Genomic DNA, 21,697 nt, shown 5'->3' with positions numbered 1-21,697 from the left:
GAGACAGTTTATATGCAACAACCACCTAGCTTCGAGGTTCAGGGAAAGTGTGGGAAAGTGTGCAAATTGCGGAAAGCCATATACAAACTGAAACAAAGGCCCCGTGCGTGGTTTCATAAACTATCTGATATTGTCTCACAGAGTGGATTCCAGAAGTCACCTCTTGATCATTTAGTGTTAAGAAGGGAGACTTGGGTATGGTTATCTTGGCAGTATACGTTGATGATATTATATTGACCAGCAACTATAAACAAGGTATATCTGAGACCAAAGAATTTCTTTAAAAGCACTTTGTCACAAAAGATCTTGGACAGTTGAGGTACTTTTTTGGAATAGAAGTGGTTCGTGGTAAGAAAGGAATAGTTCTCTCTCAAAGACTTATTGCAAGAAACTAGAATGTTGGGGGCAAAACCTGCCACCATTCCCATGAATCCATGATTGCACCTACATGATGAGCAGTCAGAACCTGTAGAATCCAAGATGTATAGATACTTAATTGGAAAGCTTCTTTATGTGACAGTTACAAGACCGGATATTAGTTTTGCAATGGGAAAGTTGAGTCAATTTATGGAGAAACCAAGGAAGATTCATTGGGAAGCTGCATTGATGATACTCAAATACTTAAAGTCCTCTCCTGGTAAAGGACTACTATTCAAGAAAGGGAAAACCTTAGATGTCCAAGCCTATAGTGATGCAGACTATGCAAGATGTGTTGAAGATAAAAAATCTACTACTGGATTTTGTGTTTTTGTAGGAAGGAATCTTATATCCTGGAGGAGTAATAAACAGAATGTGGTCTCACGGTCTAGTGCTGAGTCAGAATATAGGGCCATGGCCCAAATGGCAGCAAAATTAACATGGGTTAGATCCATACTTGAAAGCCTTGACATTCAGTTCAACTACCTATGATAATGTTTTGTGATAACAGTGCAGCCACCTATATTACAAATAACCCAGTCTTTCACGAAAGAACTAAACACGTTGAAGTAGACTGTCATTACATTCGTGATTTAGTTCAAGGAAGAGTGATTTCTACAACTCACATGGTCTTTGAAGGACAAACTGCTGATATCTTTACTAAAGCTCTTGCAATTAGTGAATTTCAAAGTGTTGTAACAAGTTGAGCATGGTAGATATCTATGCTCCAGCTTGAAGGGCAGTGTTGACGTTGAGGTAGTTTTTAAAATATTAAAGGACCTGACAGTTCTTTAATTATTTTCAATAACTTTTGGGTTTACATTGTAATTTTGTTTTGTACCCTAATTCTCCCTTAAGTAAGGGTTAGGATAAGTGATCAATAACAAGTTGGAGATCAATAACAAGTTGAACGTGTTTTCTTCTCTCTCTTTCTCTCACGACAAGATGACATACTGGACAATCCTCATAACTAGTCCCATGTGTACAAATGTGGGATCTTGTTGCAACTGGTTTACGACAAACATTGCATGTGAAGTATTCGATTTAGCGATAGATAAATACATAAAGGCTTCTGTTGAGAAAATAATAAGGTTTCAGTCAGGTGGTTATTAGAATTTTAGAAACTGTAGATGAATGTTTAATATTTTCATTTTATTATATGGGCTTATATGTAATTCTTCCACCGTCTCTCTAACCTATATTTTAAGAGATTAGGATTAAAATAATGAGATGATTCTCTCTCTCTCTCTCTCTCTCTCTCTCTCTCTCTCTCTCTCTCTCTCTCTCTCTCTCTCAACTGCAATATGGTATTAGAGCCACTGTTTCCTAAGAGGGTCTGACGCCATACTTCTTCCTTCTTCTCATTCTATTCTCTCCTCTCTTTCTTCACCATTATCTTCTATTCTGTACATTTGAAGGCATCTCTGGTTTGAATCATGTGACCAAAGATCTGATCGCTCACGGTAAAGAAAACCTAAGCAATCAGAATCTCGGTGGCTGTTGACATCAACGTTGGAAACAAGGCAATCTGGTCTGCTGATCGTTGTAGATGTTTGAAGCTGTCTGTCATCTGCTATGAAGCAGACTATATGTTCAGGTGATATTGGAGGATTCTCTGAAGTTGGGTCAAGAAGATGTCTTCTGAAGTTCACGTGACGAAGATTCTATTTCATGGTCATTAGTCAACGGTTTGCAAGTAAGACTTAAATGTGGATAATTTTGATATTTATTTGCTGATTTGAGCAGTCAGTTTTCTGGTCTGATCTGTGCCCTAGTTGTAGCATCATTTGATGTCATGGGTTACTTTCTGCCCTAGTACTGTTGGACAAGAAGAGTTTCAGTGCTTGCTCGTCATGATATTCTTGTTTCTGTCATGTTAAGCAGTAGACAGATTTGAGTTGTGAGAGGGCTCGTCAGACCTGTGGGCTTCAGAATTAAGTTGGTGTCTTATCACACAGTCGTGAATTATTTTTCTGCTCCTTTTGCTGATATAGAGTATCCAGCTTGAAGTGGAGGGCAAATCAAGATCACCATTTGGTCAAATAGTTTTTCACTGAATTGTCTAGGAGATATGAAAGGATGGTAGAAATCAGACTGCAATCTTATTATTTTCTCAACAGACAGAAACAAGGATATGCTAGAACAGGCTTGCGAAATAGGAACATATGCAATTTCAGGTTTGGTGATAGACAAGTAGCTTTAAACGTTGGTTCTCTAGAATTTCTCCATCATTTATCTTCATCTTCAGTCCTAGTGTCTTTGGTGTATCAATGTGGCCATTCTTCATTCAAAGCTTAGAGAGACAACTCGGTGACCAGATGGGTTTTGTTAACTATTTTCTTGAAAGAAAACAATATATAACTTGCCAAACATAAAAAAGAATGTGTAGTGGCCTAATTCATCATGTAATTCAGAAATAAATCAAACTAGCATTAAGTCAAGTCATAACTAGGTATATTTACTCATATGATAACTAAAAGCCACAAAATTAAGGCATCAAGCTACTGTTGCTACTGTTGAATCAGAAAGTTTATTTTAAGTGTAGTAGTTTTCTGATTATTTAAAAGTTGGAGTCTTGTTTTGTCTTTTTACAACTTTATGAGGCTCCCTTATGTAACAGCTCTAGACGTGCCCTAACCTCTCTTTAAGTAGAGACTAGGGCACGATAATAAGAAATATCTCTTTCACGTCTCTCTCTCTCTCTCTCTCTCTCTCTCCCTCCCTCTCTCTCTCTCTCTTCCACGTGCAAAATGGTATCACAGCCTCGTCTCCCTAGACCTGTCTGACTCCAGCTGCTGGTCGTCTTCCCCTCTCCTGCCTTCCTTCTCTCTTCTTCTTCCTCTTCATCTTTAGTATTCTGTCCAGATCTGCCGTGGGTAACAGTTCGCCCTAAGGGGCTGCATCGTATGGGAGTTCAGGGATCTAATCACTGCCAAGACATGATCAGTAGTGATTAGATGCCCTAGATCTGGTCGTTGCAAGGTCTGAAGATCGTTGGAGATATGAAGACACATGTTTCAAAGTTGTGGGTGATGGTTGCAGTCAAAGGCAGACTATTTTTTGAATGATCTTGTGGTTAATGGATGACTGATTTGTATTCTTCAGAAGTTTACGGTGTGGATACTAGGGTTTGATGTTCTCTACCTCTAGTTATTTTTGTTATATAATTATGAAGTTGAAGGCATGTCGTGGTTGAAGGTATGTAGTCTGGTAAAATCTGCATGAAGAAAGTCTGCACGTTTGCTGTTTTTTTTTTTTCTCTGAAACTCCTGCTACAGAATACAGTCAATAGGCAGATTGGTGAAGGAGGTTTGTGCCGTTTGCTGTTTTGTTTGTTGAAGTCTTCGTGGAGAAGGGCAAGATTATTTTCTGTGGGTTATTGATGTGCATGCAATGTTGCTGATGTCTACTTTGTTTATCAGCTCCTTTGCATGACTGACTGATTATAAATAGGACTGATTTCATGTGCCCTAGCTGTTGCACAATTTTATCGCGATATTCTTGTTCTTAATTCTTTTGTGGTTCATTATGGCTGAGAGCAACAAATCATCATAAAGGAGCTGAAAATCCCTTTTCCTCTGGATCTACTGTGAAGTTAGATGGACACAACTATGAACTGTGGTCCAGGTCTTTTATGTTGTCAGTTAAAGGACATCGAAAGAGGCACATAATTGAAGAGGATGAACCTATTGACAAGCCGCAGAAGTACATGACCTGGGAAGAGGATGACAGCACGGTTATGTCTTGGATTATGAACAGCGTCCAACCACAAATTGCTTCTACTATTACTTATTATACTACTGCTAAGGAGATGTGAGAATTCCTTAAGCAGACATATTCACAAGATAAAAATGTAAGTAAAATCCTCTAAGTTAAAGAAGAATTGCACAATCTCCGACAGGGAAATCAAGATCTATCACAATACTTTGCAACAGTTAAAGCTACGTATGAGCGACTGAAATTCCTGCGCCCTCCATGCAAATCTTGTTATAAGTCACACTTTGAACCTAACTTGCTGGTCTTTCTCCTGAGTATGCCGCTGCCAAAGATCAGATGCTCACTGGGAGTGAAATTCCTGATCTCTCTAATGCATACAACAGACTTAGTCGTCTAGCTATTAGCTTGTCCCAACCAGCTAATGTGATGCCAGCTTCTGCGCTTGCTGTGGGGGGTGGTCGTGGTCAGGGCACCACCTATAGTGCCAGAGGAAGAGGTATAGGTCGTGGAACTGGTGGTCGTGGGAGGTTCCAATGCACCTATTGTAGAAAAATGGGACACTTGGAGGATCATTGTTAGGATAAACATGGTCGTCCATCCTCTATGTCACAGGGGAGAGGTATGGTCACCAAACAGGGCAAGAGTCTTACTCTTCCTCCTATGGGTTCTGCACAGGTTGCCACTCCTACTGTGGATGGCCCGTCGTCTAGCACAGTATCAGAGACAGTTACAGTTAGCATTGACAGATCTGAGTATGAACAGTTTTTGGCACACAAAGCCTCACAGGCTTCAGCGTCCACAGCTTTAACTGATCGAGCCTTCTCAGCGGATACGTCCACGTTTGAATCAGGTATCTCTTGGATTATTGACTCAAGAGCATCGAGACATTTTTGCAGTAGACCTGGTTCTTTTACTATTTTACATAGATTCTCTCAGCTACGTCATGTCAAAATTGCAGATGGTAGAATGTCACCCATATTGGGTTATGGAGATGTGAAGCTTTCTCAGTCCATGACTATTCCACATGTTTTATATGCTCCTGAATTTCCATCTCATTTGCCCTCCGTCAAACAGTTGACTATTGATTTACACTGTCGCATTATTTTTTACCCTTGTTCATGCTCATTTCAGGACCTACAAACTGGGAAGACGATTGGTGGCGGCTATGAGAAAGGAGGCGTCTACATCCTGTCGGCTCCTATGGGTCATGCTGCTACCTCCTCTACATCAGAGTCTACATTCTTCTAGTGGCATCTCAGGCTTGGTCATCCTTCAGCGCCCAAGCTCCGTTCTATCTTACCTAATGTCTCAGTCCCAGATTCTTTTGGCAAGCACACTCGTAGTAGTTTTCCTTCGAGTCAAGGGTTGTTTGATCTTCTCCATGTTGATGTGTAGGGGCCTAGTAGGGTTGCTAGTCGAACTAAGTTTAGGTATTTTATGGTCGTTGTTGATGATTACTCTCAAGTCAGTTGGGTGTTCCTTTTAAAGGAAAGGTCTGAAGCAGTTTGTATTCTCAAAAACTTGATTATTGAAATAAAAACTCAGTTTGATTCCGTTGTTAAGTGTATTTGCACTGATAATGCTCTCGAGTTCAAATCATCTATCTTAATGACCTTTTATGCTGAAAATGGTATCTCTTCTCAATTTACATGCCCTCATACCTCACAACAAAATGGAGTTGCCGAACGAAAACATAGGCAACTTCTAACTGTTGCTCGTACCCTAATGCTTCATAATCACGTACCTGCATACTTGTGGGGTGATGCCATACTCATGGCTTGTTACCTGACAAATTGTTTACCTTCATCCTCCATTGAAAACAAAATACCCATTAAACTTGTTTATCCCAATCGAAGCTTATTTCTTGTTGCACCTAAAGTTTTTGGGTGTACCTGTTTTGTTCATATTCTTGGGCCTAAACATGATAAACTTTTTGCTCAAGCCATTAAATGTGTGTTCGTTGGCTATCCTAGAAACCAAAAAGGATACAAGTGCTTTGACCCTGTAACTCAAAAAGAGTATATCAGTGCGGATGTCACTTTTTTCGAGTCTTAGTCCTACTTTAGTCCTACTTCAGTGTCTTCTGAGATGTCATGTCGTATTCCTCTACCTATTCCTCCTGTCCTGTTGCAATCTTTTCCTTCACCATTTCCTTGTCCCACTTCGACTATGAATAGGTTCCAGGACCCTCTATTGGTCTACACTCCGCGACAGGATCCCTCTCATGGTCGACCATCAGACTCTCCGTAGGATGTGAGCTCCAGTGAAGTAAGTATACCTGATGGTGATCCTTCACAGGACTTGCCTATAGCCCTGCGCAAAGGCAAGAGACAGTGTACCATGCATCCTATCTCTCACTTTGTTTCCATTGACCATCTTCAGTTTCTTAAGGTTATGTCAGTCCATACTATACCAACTGGTCATCAACAGGCATTACTAGACTGTAAATGGCGGAAAACTATGTAAGATGAGATGGATGCTCTCGTACAACATGATACTTGGGAATTGGTTCATCTACCTGAAAATTGTGACATTGTTGGCTCCAAATGGGTATTTACGGTCAAGTATCATTCAGATGGGTCAGTAGAGCGATATAAGGCTCGATTAGTGGCTAAGGGTTACACTCAGACATACAGCGTTGACTTTTTTGAGACGTTCTCTCCTGTGGCCAGGTTGGGCACTATTCGCCTCGTTATTTCTGTTGCAGTACACTCTGATTGGTCTATGTATCAGCTTGATGTGAAGAATGCCTTTCTTTATGGTGATCTTGAGGAGACTGTATATATGCAGCAACCCCTAGGGTTTGAGCGACAGGGGGAGTGTAGTAAAGTGTGTCGTTTGAAGAAGGCGATTTATAGATCAAACAAAGTCCCAAGGCGTGGTTCCACAAATTATCAGAGGTGGTTTCACAATATGGATTTGAAAGATCTCCTTTGGATCATTCTCTATTCATCAGGAAGACCTCCAAAGGTATAGTTGTTATGGTAGTATATGTTGATGACATTATCTTGACAGGTGATTGAGATCAAGAAATCTCAGCTACAAAGGCTTTCCTTCAAAAGCATTTTGTCACGAAAGATCTTGGTCACGTGCGCTATTTTCTTGGGATTGAAGTTACGCAAAACAAAGAAGGTATAGTATTGTCTCAAAGGAAGTATGTCCTTGACCTACTCCAGAATACAGGGATGTTAGGGACCAAGCCAGCTAATCTCCCTATGAATCCACGTCTTCATCTTCATGATAATCAATCAGATCAAGTAGATTCACGATCTTATAGGTCTCTCATTGGCAAACTTCTTTATGTTACTGTAACAAGACCAGACATTAGCTTTGCTGTTGGGAAATTAAGTCAGCTTATGGAAAAACCTAGAAGAGTCCATTGGGATATTGCGTTGATGGTGTTGAAATACCTAAAGTCATCCCCGGGCAGAGGCCTCTTCTTTAAGAAAGGTGAATCTTTAGAAGTTTGTAGCTTACAGTGATGCTGATTATGCAAGGTCTGTTGATGATAGAAAATCCACCACTGGCTTTTGTATCTTTATTAGGGCAAGCTCATATCATGGAGAAGTAAGAAACAAAATGTAGTCTCTACATCCAGTGCGGAATCTGAATATAGAGCAATGGCTCAAACAACTACTCAGATGACGTGGGTTAAATTTGTGCTAACAAATATGAATATTCATGTTCCTCTTACTATGAAAATGTACGGCGATAACAAGGCTGCTACTTATATTGCAAACAACCCAGTATTTAATGAAAGAACTAAACACATTGAGGTGGATGGTCATTATGTTCGGGATCTTATAAAAGGTGTGGTGTCTACAGTTCATGTAGCTTCTGAAGATCAGGCAACAGATATGTTTACGAAGGCTCATCCAATTGGTGATTTCTCTAGATGTTGTGACAAACTAAGCATGGTTGATATCTATGCTCCAGCTTGAAGGGGAGTGTTGAATCAAAAAGTTTATTTTAAGTGTAGCAGTTTTCTGATTATTTAAAAGTTGGAGTCTTGTTTTGTCTTTTTACAACTTTATGAGGCTCCCTTATGTAACAGCTCTAGACGTGCCCTAACCTCTCTTTAAGTAGAGACTAGGGCACGATAATAAGAAATATCTCTTTCACGTCTCTCTCCCTCTCTTTCTCTCTCTCTCTCTCTCTCTTCCACGTGCAACAACTACTTTATAATTGCATCCTCCAACATAACTTAAGTATCAAGTATCAATATATCAATGAACAACAGCTAGGACTCTAGCCCTTCAAGATCCCACCCTCTTTGTTAGGACTATTTAAGGCCATATTGCACCTCTTTTCTTGTATGCTTTTGAATTCTAACTGTTCTTATTTAGTTTAGAGACTTAATGCACTTTCTTCCATTGAGAATTTCTAATTGTGGTTATTAATATAGGTCTATATTTATATCATAGTTATTTATAAAAAGTGCATTTCTGAGTGGAGATCTGTAGCAAAAAGTAAATACGAGCCTACATCTAAGTATAAATATTTTTGAACAGCAAAAGCACAGAGAACACAAAATGTAACATGGAAAACCCTCAACACGAGGATAATAAGAGATGATTCCGGCGCTCACCAACTGCCGGTCACTCTCTCTCTCCTAATTCTCATTCACACACAAATTAGGGTTACAAAGGTTACTTAAATAGGACCCAACATGGACTGCCCCTTTAGAATGGGTCGGATCAGGTCCAGACCCAGACCCAATCATATATAAAACGTCAACCCTCCCCCTCAAGTTGGGCATACAGGCCCGAACATGCCCAACTTGAATACATTTTTCTCAAATGAAGTAGATGGCAAGGCCTTGGTCAGCGGACTTCATGTAGGACAGGACAAGCTCTTTACCATCAATTCTTTCTCGAATGAAATGAAGATCAATCTCCACATGCTTCGTTCTATCATGAAAACTAGATTGTTGGCCAAGTTGATTGCGGACTTGTTATCAAAGTACATCCTCATTGGACCCTCAATTTTGATTCTGATGTCAACCAACAGCACTTTCAGCCACAACATCTCAGAGACTCCCATGGCTACAAGCCTATAGCCCTATATTCAGCCTCAGCACTGGAGCGGGAGCAAACGTCTTGTCTCTTACTTCTCCAATCCAGGAGATTTCCTCCCAAGTAAATACAGTAACCTGAGATGGATATCTTGGTATCCACACATCCTGCCCAATCAGCATTTGAATAACCTTCAATCTCAAGAGAGTCTTGCTTAACATACAAGAGACCGTGCTAGGACTCCTCTTTAAGTAACATAAAATCCTATCAACTGTCTTTAAGTGAACATCAGTGGGTGCATGCATAAACTGACTCATCAAATTCACAACAAAGGTAATATCAGGTCTAGTACGAGTGAGATAAATCCACTTCCCAACAAGACGTTGATATCTTCTCGTTGTTTCTTCACAAATGGGCTCCCCATCTCTGAGGCTAAGTTTGTTTCCAACATGTATAGAAATAGAAGCATGTCTACACCCAAGTTTCGCAGTTTCCTTTAATAAATCTAAAGTGTACCTTTTTTTATTTAACACAAGACTTGTGCCTGACCTAGCAATTTCAATGCTAAGGAAATATTTTAACTTGCCAACGTCCTTGAAGTCAAACACGATAGCCAATAGTTTCTTTAACTTCATGATTTCATCTTCATCATTACCTGTGACAATGATATCATCAACATATACCAACAGAAGAGTTACCATGTTTGTACTCCTTTCTCTTTACAAAGAGGATGTGATCCTCATTCCCTTGATGATACCTATGTTGTCTCATTACAAGTTTGAGTCGCTCAAACCACACCCAAGGAGATTGCTTGAGCCCATACAAGACTTTCTTCAACCTGCAACATTTTCTGAGTTCCTCATATCCTAGAGGCATGCACATATATACTTTCTCTTGAAGGTCTCCATTTAGAAATGCGTTCTTAACATCTAGTTAGTACATCCTCCACTCCTTTACTACTACTAAGGAGAGAATAACTCTGACAGTCAAGAGAAATAGAGTAAAAGAACATAATAATGCATCAGAACAAACCAGAAGATATATTTGTTAGAATGTATGTATCCCATATGTATACATATATACATTTATATATATCACATATATTAGTCATCTAATATATGCTTTATATATATATATATATTTTTTATATTTTGGGTACTTAGGACACCTATGTAATCTTCACTTTCTTTATGTATTTTTTCTTTATGTATTATTTTCTGTTTTCCCCTTTTATCCCTCTCCTTTTTCTATTTTTCATAGAGGGAGACTAGTCCCAACGGCTAGATTTCTAGTCGTTGGGACTGCCACCTCCTTCTTCTCTTTGGCCCTCTCCTCTATAAATAGGGCAGCTCTCCCATTGTTTTATGTATGACTTTTTAGCCTACTTCTTGTATCTCTTTGTGTGATTAATTTAAGTTCTTCTTCACCTCTTGTTTGAGGGTTTGTGAGATTGACTTGTTGGTGAAAGCTTCAAGGCTGATATTACTTGAAGAGGTTGTTTCTTTGGGCCTGATTTACATGGTATCAGAGCCAGGTTTTTGGCTCTTTGTCTTGCTGCCATTCAAGATTGAAGGTTCAGTTTTTATTCTTGCGTTGGAGCTGTGAAACACTCCAAGTGCTCGAGATATTGCTTGCTGCAGTTTTACACAAGAAGAAGAGTGTTTTTGCTGGCTTCTTTTTGGTGATTTCTTGACGAAATCTAGCTCCCTTGGTGGTGAGCTCGTGGCTGTTGAAAGGGTGACTGGTTTCTATCATTGTTGAGTTTTTATCCTTGCCGTGGACTTCTTTTCACGTGGCTGCCATCTTCTTCATAACTTGTAAGTGGATCTACCTTGTTGATTGTGCCCATGGATGACAAAGTCTCTTCTCTTCCTTTTCCCACTCTCATCAACAAATTACATACAATGGGCTAGAACTATGGAACACTTTATTCGTAGTAAAAGCCTTTGGGGACTAGTTGATGGGACAAAACTTGAACCACAACTAGTCCTTACGAAAGTTGTTGATGGAAGGGCTATGGAATTGGATGCAACCGAAAAAGAGAAGGTAATGGCTGAATACAACAAAAAATGGGAAGAATGGAGTGTTGGTCATCACAAAATCATTACTTGGATCTTGACTTGTGTTGACAATGCTACTAGCGGGCAAATCTCTAAATTAAATTCTGCCCTAGAAGCTTGGGAATATCTAAAGAAAACTCATACCATGAGAGATGTTGCTTATATGCATCATGTTCAACTCAAAATTCACAATCTTCAACAAGGAGATAGATCCATTAAAGATTATGTGGCTGAAATGGATCAATTGTATGATGAATTGAGTATTTTTGAACCACATTGGACACAAGATCTTATTCTTAGAGAAAAGCAAATACAACGTGAGAAGTTTTACAAGTTTATCATAGGTCTTAGACCGGAATTTGATGGTGTCAAAACCGCTTTACTTCATCGTTCTAAAACACCATCTATGAATGAGGCTATTGCGGAACTTCAAATGGAGGAAAATCGTCTTTGTCTTGATAAAGAGAAAGTCAACAATGTGCTTGCCACATCTAGGCCGGGGGCCCACTTGAGACCTTATAGACCTCCTCACTTCAATCGTACAAATGAAGGAACAAGGAGAAAAATTATTTGCTATCATTGTCAAGAAGAAGGACATACCAAGCCAAGATGTCCAAAACTTAGAATTTTTGATAAAAGAAGCAATGTTGCGACTCAAATTCAAGAAGAGAAGAAAGAAGCAAGTTCATTCCAACTTGAGCAACTCATAAGTGCTCTTCAACCTTTTCTAAAAGGAGGAAGCACACCTTCGACTTTGGGAGCGACCGTGGCATCTACTTCTTCAAGTAAGTACTCTTGGATTATTGATTCGGGTGCATCTTTTCATATGACTCCTTATGAATCCCTTCTCACCGAATGCACTAAAAATGATTCTTATTCCTTTGTGAAAACGGCGGATGGTACCTCTCTTGAAATTGATTTTATTGGAAATCTTGACCTAGCTTTTGGATCCAAAATTTTAAAAGTACCTCAAGTAAGACATATTCCTAAATTAAACTTAAATTTATTGTCCGTTTCTCAAATAGCCGACCTTGGTTTTGATGTAATCTTCTCACAATCCAAATGTTTGATACAAGATCGGATATCCAAGAAGATGATTGGGGAAGGTTTTAGAACAAATAATCTCTACTACATAGACTTTTTGGACCTTTCAAGACCATCTTGCAATATCTCCAAAGAATGTGACATTCAAACTTGGCATCAAAGACTTGGACATTCCAATATAGAAAAAATGTCTCATCTTCCATTCATGGAGAATTTTTGTCAAAAGAACTTTGATTGTAATGATTGTATTAAGGCTAAAATGAAAGCCTTACCTTTTGATAATAGAAATTTTATTGCCCAAAAATCTTTTGATTTGGTGCATTCGGATGTGTGGGGACCCGCTCCTATTATGTCAAAATGAGGATTATTATACTATGTGATCTTTATTGATGATTATTCTAGGCATACTTGGGTTTATTTTCTCAAGCACAAATCGAAAGTATTCACAAACTTTAAGAATTTCTACAACATGATCTATACCCAATTTGGCTCAAATATCAAAGTCTTTAGAAGTGATTCGGGAGGAGAATTTATGTCAAATGAATTTCAACAATTTATAAAAGAAAAAGGCATTGTTCATCAAAGATCTTGTCCTAACACTCCACAACAAAACGGAGTGGCCGAACGTAAACATAGGCACATTATTGAAACTACTAGAGCCCTTCTTTTATCTAAAAATGTTCCCAAAAACTTTTGGGCCGAGGCTGTTTTGACTTCAACCTATTTAATTAATAGAATGCCTACCAAACTTTTGAAACATATTTCTCCTTTTGAAAGACTTCATCATGTTAAACCTAATTACAATAGACTTAAAGTCTTTGGTTGCAAATGTTTTGTGTTAAGTGACAAAGACGATAAGCTTTCCTCCAAAGCTATTTGTTGTGTTTTTATTGGGTATTCCGAAACTCAAAAGGGTTATAGATGTTATGATATTAAAAAAGATAAAGTTTATGTTTCTAGAAATGTGATCTTTTTAGAAAATGAAGATGGTTTCAAAGATGAACCCAAGAAACTAGAAGATTATACTTTTCTTTGGACTAATGATATTGATGATGATGATGATATTGATGATGATGAACCCGATAAAGGTATAGAGGTACCAATTGAAGAAGTCAACAATGATAATTCTACTCATATCATCCCTCCAAAAGAGATCTTAGTTTATAGAAGAAGAGACCCCCAAAATCAAGAAACTAATCAATCTCTTCCTAGGAGATCCCAAAGGCACATTAGGCCTCCTCAAAGATTTGTCTCTTATGAGTCTTTTTCTCCAAAATTTCGAGCTTGTATTATGGCACATCATTCTTTTCATGAGCCATCTTCTTACCTTGAAGCTAAAGAAGATCCCAATTGGATTGAAGCCATGAATCTTGAGCTTAAAGCTCTTGAAAGCAATGAAACTTGGGATATTGTGCCTCTACCAACGGGGAAAAAGACTATTGGTTGTAGATGGATCTATAAAATCAAAACTAGAAGTGATGGAACCTTAGAAAGATATAAGGCCAGACTTGTTGCCAAGGGATATGAGATTGATTATGAAGAAACCTTTGCTCCTGTTGCTCGCATGACTTCTGTTAGAACCCTTATTGCCATTGCCTCTGTTAAACATTCGACTATTTTTCAAATGGATGTTAAAAATGTTTTCTTAAATGGTCACCTACAAGAAGAAGTTTTCATGAGTGCTCCCCCTGGTTTTGATCTACCCCAAAACAAAGTTTTACGCCTTAAGAAAGCTCTTTATGGTTTAAAACAAGCTCCCAAAGCCTGGTTTGACAAGTTTAGTAGTGTCATGTTTAATCAAGGTTTTAAATCTTGCTACTCTGATACTGCCATGTTTATAAAAACTACCTCCGTAGGTGTAATTGTTTTATTACTGTATGTTGATGACATGGTTATTACTGGGAGTGATGATGAAGGGATTATAGAGGTAAAACACTTTCTTAGCAAATGTTTTCAAATGACTGATTTGGGAAGACTAACTTATTTTCTTGGAATTGAAGTTGCTTATAGCAAACAAGGTTATCTTCTTTCTCAAATGAAGTTTGCTAGTGAATTAGTTGACAGAACAGGTATCTCAGATGACAAAGTTGTGGATACTCCAGCAGCACTGGGAGTAAAAATGAAAATTGATGATGGAGAGATATTGGAGAATCCCACTCCTTTTCGGCAAATAGTTGGCGCTCTCTCTTATCTCTCCATCACCAGACCTGACATTGCTCATGCTGTGCATGTGATAAGCCAATTTCAACAAAGACCCACCTCAGTACATATGGGAGCGGCAATGCGGATTGTCCGTTATGTGAAAAACACTATCAACAAAGGACTATTTTTGTCTTCTTCTTCTATATTAGAATTAGTTGCGTATACAGATGCTGATTGGGGTGGAGATCCCAATAATAGGCACTCCACCACTGGTTTTTGTGTGTTTTTAGGTGACTCCTTTTTCCTGGCGATGCAAGAAACAGAATAAGGTATCGCTATCATCAACAGAAGCTGAATATCGAGCAATGGCAACTACAACAATGGAGATAGTGTGGCTCAAAAGCTTACTGAAAGATATGGGAATTCATATTACGAATCCTGTCAAGCTTTGTTGCGACAACAAAAGTGCAATCTATATTGCTAGCAATCACACATTCCATGAAAGAACAAAGCATAGAGAGATGGACTGCCATTATGTTCGTGAAGAGTTCCTTCAGAAAAACATAGATCTCTCCAATGTCCAATCAGAGTATCAACTTGGCGATTTCTTCACTAAAGCTCTCGCTGCTACCAGATTTAATTTTCTCCTTGGCAAACTTTCGGTTATCACACCGTAAGTTTGAGGGGGGGTGTTAGAATGTATGTATCCCATATGTATACATATATACATTTATATATATCACATATATTAGTCATCTAATATATGCTTTATATATATATATATATATTTTATATTTTGGGTACTTAGGACACCTATGTAATCTTCACTTTCTTTATGTATTTTTTCTTTATGTATTATTTTCTGTTTTCCCCTTTTATCCCTCTCCTTTTTCTATTTTTCATAGAGGGAGACTAGTCCCAACAGCTAGATTTCTAGTCGTTGGGACTGCCTCCTCCTTCTTCTCTTTGGCCCTCTCCTCTATAAATAGGGCAGCTCTCCCATTGTTTTATGTATGGCTTTTTAGCCTACTTCTTGTATCTCTTTGTGTGATTAATTTAAGTTCTTCTTCACCTCTTGTTTGAGGGTTTGTGAGATTGACTTGTTGGTGAAAGCTTCAAGGCTGATATTACTTGAAGAGGTTGTTTCTTTGGGCCTGATTTACAATATTCTCAAGATTGACAATGATGATGCCCCTCCTTCGGGAGTGAGATCAGAGCCATCAGAAACAATATATGTTAACATGGATATTATAGAAAATAGATGAATTATAGATGCAAAAAGAACCTTTGTATCCCATGAAAAGTAACCATTCTTGATTGAGATGGCAGGAAGCCCTGGCTCAAGAGGAGGATTTGGTAAGAGAATTCTTTCTTCAGCAAGAAAAAGCTCCTCCAGTCGTTTCAATGACACGTTACAATTTACAACCTAAAAAAGAAAGAATACAAAGTCTATTAAACTACTCATAAAATGAAAATAGAAAAAACTAAAACCATACAGAAAATGAAATAGATTTCAGAAATAAAAAATGGCACAATTTAGAGGACATAAGGGAGCAATTCTGTTCTAAGCGCGACTAAGCCGAGCATACAATAATGAGGTCAGCTATTCAAATTCATGCATTAAAACTGCTGATTGAGAAATTACACCTACTCTACTTACAGTTGCTCAAGTTCACAACACTGGTAACTACTTTCTTTTAACTTGACTAGTAGGTAGCAAACCCAAAAAGGAGTAACCTTTTATTTAGCAGTAGTAACAAGGAATTGACTTTCAAGCTTTGCTTTTGATTTGGCTGTAACTGATTTGCACAGAAAGCCCACAGTGGAACTCCCACATGAGCTGTCTTACCCAACAGCATTACTTTCGAATCAAATTATAGTGAACATCCGCCGAACCAGGGGTCCGAGCCCGGGAGTGGGTCGGGTTGTTATACAATCACATGGGACACCTTACTGTTATTTGACCTGCACCACCTGCTCCATAGGACATCTTATTCATAAATTTTCCGAAATGGATATTGTAAGGAGTAGTACCCTCTCCTATTGCCTTCCTAGTTTTGACATGAACTAGTCCTAGAGAAGATTGTGATACATATTTTGTGGTTTGGAGCTATCAAGGCAGCTGCAGCACTTGCAACTGCAAACTGAGACACTGAACACTTCTCATGAGAAGTTTTGGTTACTAACTGGATACCAGATAATAAATGGTAGACAAGCAACTCAAACCAAGTCCAAAAAAGACAATGTCTAAGATATTTCAGGGTTCTGATTCATGTTGGCTGAAAGTCTTGCTTTGGAAGATTGCAGAAAGAGGAGCATTTCCTTGGTGGAAGGTATGTCTTGTATTTAAGTATGCACTGATTGCAGTCATGTCATCCATACATTACTCATAAGAGCCCAGGAGACAGGTCGCAGCTCTGCTGCCTAATCTGTAATTCTGTATTATCATGAAAGTGTACGACTGCAATTTGCAACTTTATGTCACAGATAACTTTAAAAAATAACGGGACATTCAACAGTGTGCATATGCAATTTCTTTTAGTATTCAAATTATCAGTTTTTGAGACTGCACAAATTCAACTACAGGGAAGCAAGAGAGAAAGTAAAAGTGATGAAGAAATTAGGAGGACTACGTAGAGGTACTGCCTACCATTTTCATAATGCAGTGATCAATAAGACAGAATCCATGAGATTAAATTTTACGTAATATAGGCAGCCTTTTAAAGTACTGAACATACAGGAAAGAGAGCACCATGTCATGACTACATTCATGAGAACAGTCCTCAACGTTGACAGGTACTTTTATCTCTGCCAATTCTCAGCCAATTCGACAAGTTCCTCTATAAATTTCAAATGGGGTACCATTTAGAAAAACAATTAGAAGAAATTACACCAACCTGAGTTATCAAATTGGGAAGCATAAACAGAGGAAAACGCAAGACAGCAAATAGGGAGAGAGATGTGAAAGCCTTTGAAGGTGTCAGTTCCCCTCCTAACAGCGTGTACATTCCAAATGAAACTACAGTCACCACAACTGGAATGCTGTTTAAGATAAAACTGTTGCACTGAAAGAATGAAAAATCCAGTCAGAATTCGAAACTGTAAGAATGCTTCATAATATGAAGACACACTACCAGGAAATGAAAATTATGGAAAATCTCAATATTACATTTCACGCACTCTCAAATGAAAACTAAATATAAAATTATTATAAATATAGCAGATCTTGTATTTTCCATTTACACATCCCATATGTTCCCTTTCACCTACCGCTGCTAATAGTTGCGACTTCCGAAACCATGATAGTTCATCATTGCGAACACCTTGCACCTTGTCTTGGAAACTTTTCTCCCATGCATAGCATCTGCATTATACTTATGAATTTTCAGAAATGAAATTTTCCAAAACTCTATTTGGATCATGGAGAAAAAAGATGTCTGATTTTTCAAAAATAGACAGAGAAGCAGACGCACTTTACAGTATCCATAGCAGCTAAGATTTCATTCATAAGGCCAATTCGCTTGTCAGTGCGTTGCAGTCCCTCCTTAGTCAAGTCCCTCATTTTCTTAATCACATATGTCTGATGTACAAGAGAGCAAAACAAGTAAATGGTGAGTTCCAACAAAAAGGTGACCACAGGTTAAACAAATTACATAAAATGTGCCCACATGTAGGCCAAAAACATAGTCAACCTTCAAAGTTTTCAAACTTAGCAACCATAAGCAGCAACGTACATTCTAATGGAACATACTGATTCAGATAGTGGTGAACATAGTGTACAAGAAAGTACCAAAGAAGAGAAGTAAAAAAAACCAGTTCCAGGGATCAGCCTCATATACAATTTTAAAACCAATGCTCTAGAATAGGGATCATAATTGAAATTCCTTTTATTCATATGCTTATCCTTTTCAACTCAACCCAAGTGATCATTCAAGAGAATATAACCATAAAATGCTGAACAAAAATGTTTAAGAACTTGTCAAGTCAACTTGTGACTTGGCTGGCTCGGCAGGGCTCGGCCTCTACTGGATTAACCTAATAGAGGGACTCGCTTAGATCTGAAACTCAGGACAAGTTGCCCAAAACTCACTTGGCAAGCTTTGTTGATTTTTTTATTTTTCAAAGAAAAACCTCATGCAACTATACAAGTTTCATGGTGACTCAGGTGGACCATAGCGAGACATGGGTCACTTTAATATCAGCAAGTTATGTGCATCTCAAGCTCATAATAGAAAGAATAATGGTTCTTTGTAATTTTTTTGAGATACACTATTCTGCATGTTTTCAATGGGGAGGGTCAGCATGGAATCCAAGAAAAATATGCCTGCCTATCATCCAAACCAGAATAGACAGAGTTGATTTGAGCAAAGCATAGAGCCTTGGCTTGATTAGAACAAGCATAGCAAAGAAAATCCTTGTGGCACTGCCCTTCCAGCAAGGAGAATGGCCCCCTTAGGAACAGCTTAGTCAATTATTTTTGCAGTTCAGATCAGATTCAGACCAGACTGCCACTTCTCTGAAAGCATGACCATCAGGTGTAGGCTATGTTGCCAAGGCGCTAAGGCACTGCCTGATGCCCAGACAGCGCCTAACGCCTAGGTGGGCCTAGGCAAAAAAGGCGATCAAAATTTAAAAAAAAAAAATTAGTTATGTTAATATGTCAAGTAATTTTGATTAACTATTACTAATATTTGAAATGTAGAGAGTAGTAATATAACAAGCACAATCAATTTAAACGATCAAAAATTAATTGTTAACTTCATTGAATATGCAAAATCAATAGAAGAAGTTTAACGTTACTCATTAAATGTAGACTCATGTAATTTTTAAGGACTCAGTGTCATTGCACAGTGACATTCAGTTTTTTCAAGAAAGGAGTTCATTTGTTTCAAGAAACGCTGGTAACTAGGTTTCTTATTGTGCTTGTTTAAATTTTATTTCAAACATATTCAGGTATAAAAATGAGAATAAGTGGCACTTTCTTCTGGGTATGGCCATCAGGACCTGAGGAACTCAAATAAATGCTTCCACCTTAACAAGGAGGTCCATCAGAATTACTTTTCTTCCTTTTAGGTTGCAAGAAGTACAAGCAAACTACGCTTACAAGTTCATTCACATCAGACCACATGGCAATGGGTTTGTGTTAGGGATTCATTATGGGAGTGTTGTTAAATGATTCAATTTTCTACTTGTTGTTATTGACCTTTTTTATTAGTCTTATGATACTCCAAGCCTGCATAGCCACAAATATCACGATATTTTTGAAAATATCGTGATATTAACAACAAAAACAAGCAAAACAAAAAAATGGGAAAAAGAAATGATCTTTGGAAATATCCCCAAGAAAACATTTATCAATCACTTTAAAACATGTTTTTCTTTTGTGCGTTTTAGTCATGTGGTCAAGCGAGGGCAGTCGTGGAATTTCGCAAAATTTTCAAAAGCTTTAGCATGTATGTGCTCTTTTTTCTTTTAAAAAAGGGTAATGTATGTTAAAAAAGGTCTTAATAGGGCATTATTAGACTTGCTCTTCTTTTAATACCAAAAAGGGAAACTTCAGCTTTTAAGCCCTCCTTTTTCCCTCTTTCACGGTTTTATTTTACTTTTCCTTGGGAATGCGAGAGAAGACCACCTGTGTATACCACCAAAAGATATGTTTTATTTTTTATTAGTTTTTTTTTTATTTTTTTTCCACTTCCGGCCAATAGATCAGGGGAGCCTAGGATGTCTTTTTTCTTTTTCTAAGTTCATTTTTATAGACTCAGTGACATTCAGTTTTTTCAAGAAAGGAGCCTGCGATGCCTTACGTTTTCAAGTTTTACCTTCTTTTTTCAAGTTCTGCATTCAACCACTTGATTTCTAGGTATGCAATTTTTTTGGCTGTACAAATTAGAGTCTAGGGTACTCAACAATTTCAGTTTAAACTTGAATCACATTATTTATTGTCATTTTCAAGATCAGGAAGATATCATTTTTTAAGTTTATCGTTCTAATTTGACATTTTTTATGCCTTCTCATTAGTTTTGCATTATTTTTATTTTTACCTGTTTTTCATTTTTTTATTTTTTTAAAAATTACTGAGATTTTCCAAAATTTGAGAAAATTAGCTTCACAGAAAAATAGCCAAGAGAACCTCGCCGATAAAAACCTGAAGGCATATTTGTAGCTATGCTTTGAGAATTCCTCAAGGACAAGTTTTTTGTGCTTCCATTGGAATGTTGTTATGCTAGTGGCCACACATATAACAAGAAAAAATGTTAGCATGTACATAACATGCTCATAACCATAAGGAAGAAAATTAACATCAGCAATATAGAGTAAATCAATTATACCAGTTAAAGCTTGATGCAGATATTTATACAGTATCGAAAAAACAATAAACAAGAAATGGGTGATACTAATGGCAACGTTACATAGGGAAATAAGAGATAGCAAAACTTGCATGATAACAGGACAATGTCTATTCTTGTGTTAATAAAGATACAACTGAATAACATATGAAAGTAGCATTCATGCACCTGTACAGGAAACAGCAAAACTAGCATTAGTGCACCAGCAAGTGAAGCAACACCTAGCTGCCTGTACAGAAGAACCACTGAAAGGATGATCCGGAATGGAGCCGACCATAAGCTGTGAAGCTGCTGGCATACCATCTATCCAACAGGAAAAAAAACCTCCTGAGAAAGAAAGCAATAACTTGGAAAGAAGAAACATAAAGTCAAAATTACCTTTATAGCTTAATAAAGGAAAAATTGATAAGATAAGCTGGTGCTATTTGTTTTAAGCATGAACAAAAATTAACTTAATTGTATGAGAAGAAAATGTATTTATGGTTAGCAACCTATACACTCTTGCAGTAGCCCCACTTGGATGTACAAATGCACCCTAAAGAATCACCGAAATAAAATAAAAGCGAGGATGGGAGACTAGAAGACTTTCTAAAAACCAACCAGAGGAGGGAACAACCTTCCTCCTGGCCTCTGTAACCGTTCGGTACCGGTACGACACCAGTACCGGTACGGGTACGGGCTTCGGTACTCCATTGGTGCGGCGTTGACCGTACTGGTATAGTCAATGCACCGGAGGCCGTATCCGTCCTTTTTTGGACACGGTCAAAGTTGACCGAGTCCAAATATGTCCGTTTTTTAATTTTAACGATTATTTGATTTTATCTTTTAAAACTAATTTAACGTTAAAAAAAACGTAAGTTCGAAACCTTAAAACTTAAAACATGTTTTCGTTTTAAGTTTTAAGGGTTTTCTCACCTCTTACCGATCGACGTCCGGTGACGGCAGCGGCAGC

The 21,697-nt window shown here is 38.0% G+C and overlaps 1 protein-coding gene across 1 annotated transcript in view; it reads right to left on the bottom strand.

The window, feature by feature from the left end:
• The window catches only part of LOC116267554 (ABC transporter C family member 2-like), a 93,359-nt gene that overhangs the window by 26,252 nt on the left and 45,410 nt on the right, over positions 1 to 21,697 (bottom strand). Inside the window, exons 12-16 of the mRNA XM_031649346.2 lie at positions 20,914 to 21,048; positions 17,869 to 17,975; positions 17,666 to 17,759; positions 17,293 to 17,460; positions 15,681 to 15,821 (exon numbers count right to left, since the gene is read on the bottom strand). Of these exons, the coding sequence (XP_031505206.1) occupies positions 15,681 to 15,821; positions 17,293 to 17,460; positions 17,666 to 17,759; positions 17,869 to 17,975; positions 20,914 to 21,048 (645 nt within the window). The remainder of the gene's footprint in view (positions 1 to 15,680; positions 15,822 to 17,292; positions 17,461 to 17,665; positions 17,760 to 17,868; positions 17,976 to 20,913; positions 21,049 to 21,697) is intronic.

Source organism: Nymphaea colorata, chromosome 14 (genome assembly GCF_008831285.2).
Source record: "Nymphaea colorata isolate Beijing-Zhang1983 chromosome 14, ASM883128v2, whole genome shotgun sequence".
Taxonomy (NCBI): Eukaryota; Viridiplantae; Streptophyta; class Magnoliopsida; order Nymphaeales; family Nymphaeaceae; genus Nymphaea; species Nymphaea colorata.
The sequence above is the reverse complement of the archived record's forward strand: the minus strand, read 5'-3'. Positions and strand labels throughout refer to the sequence as shown.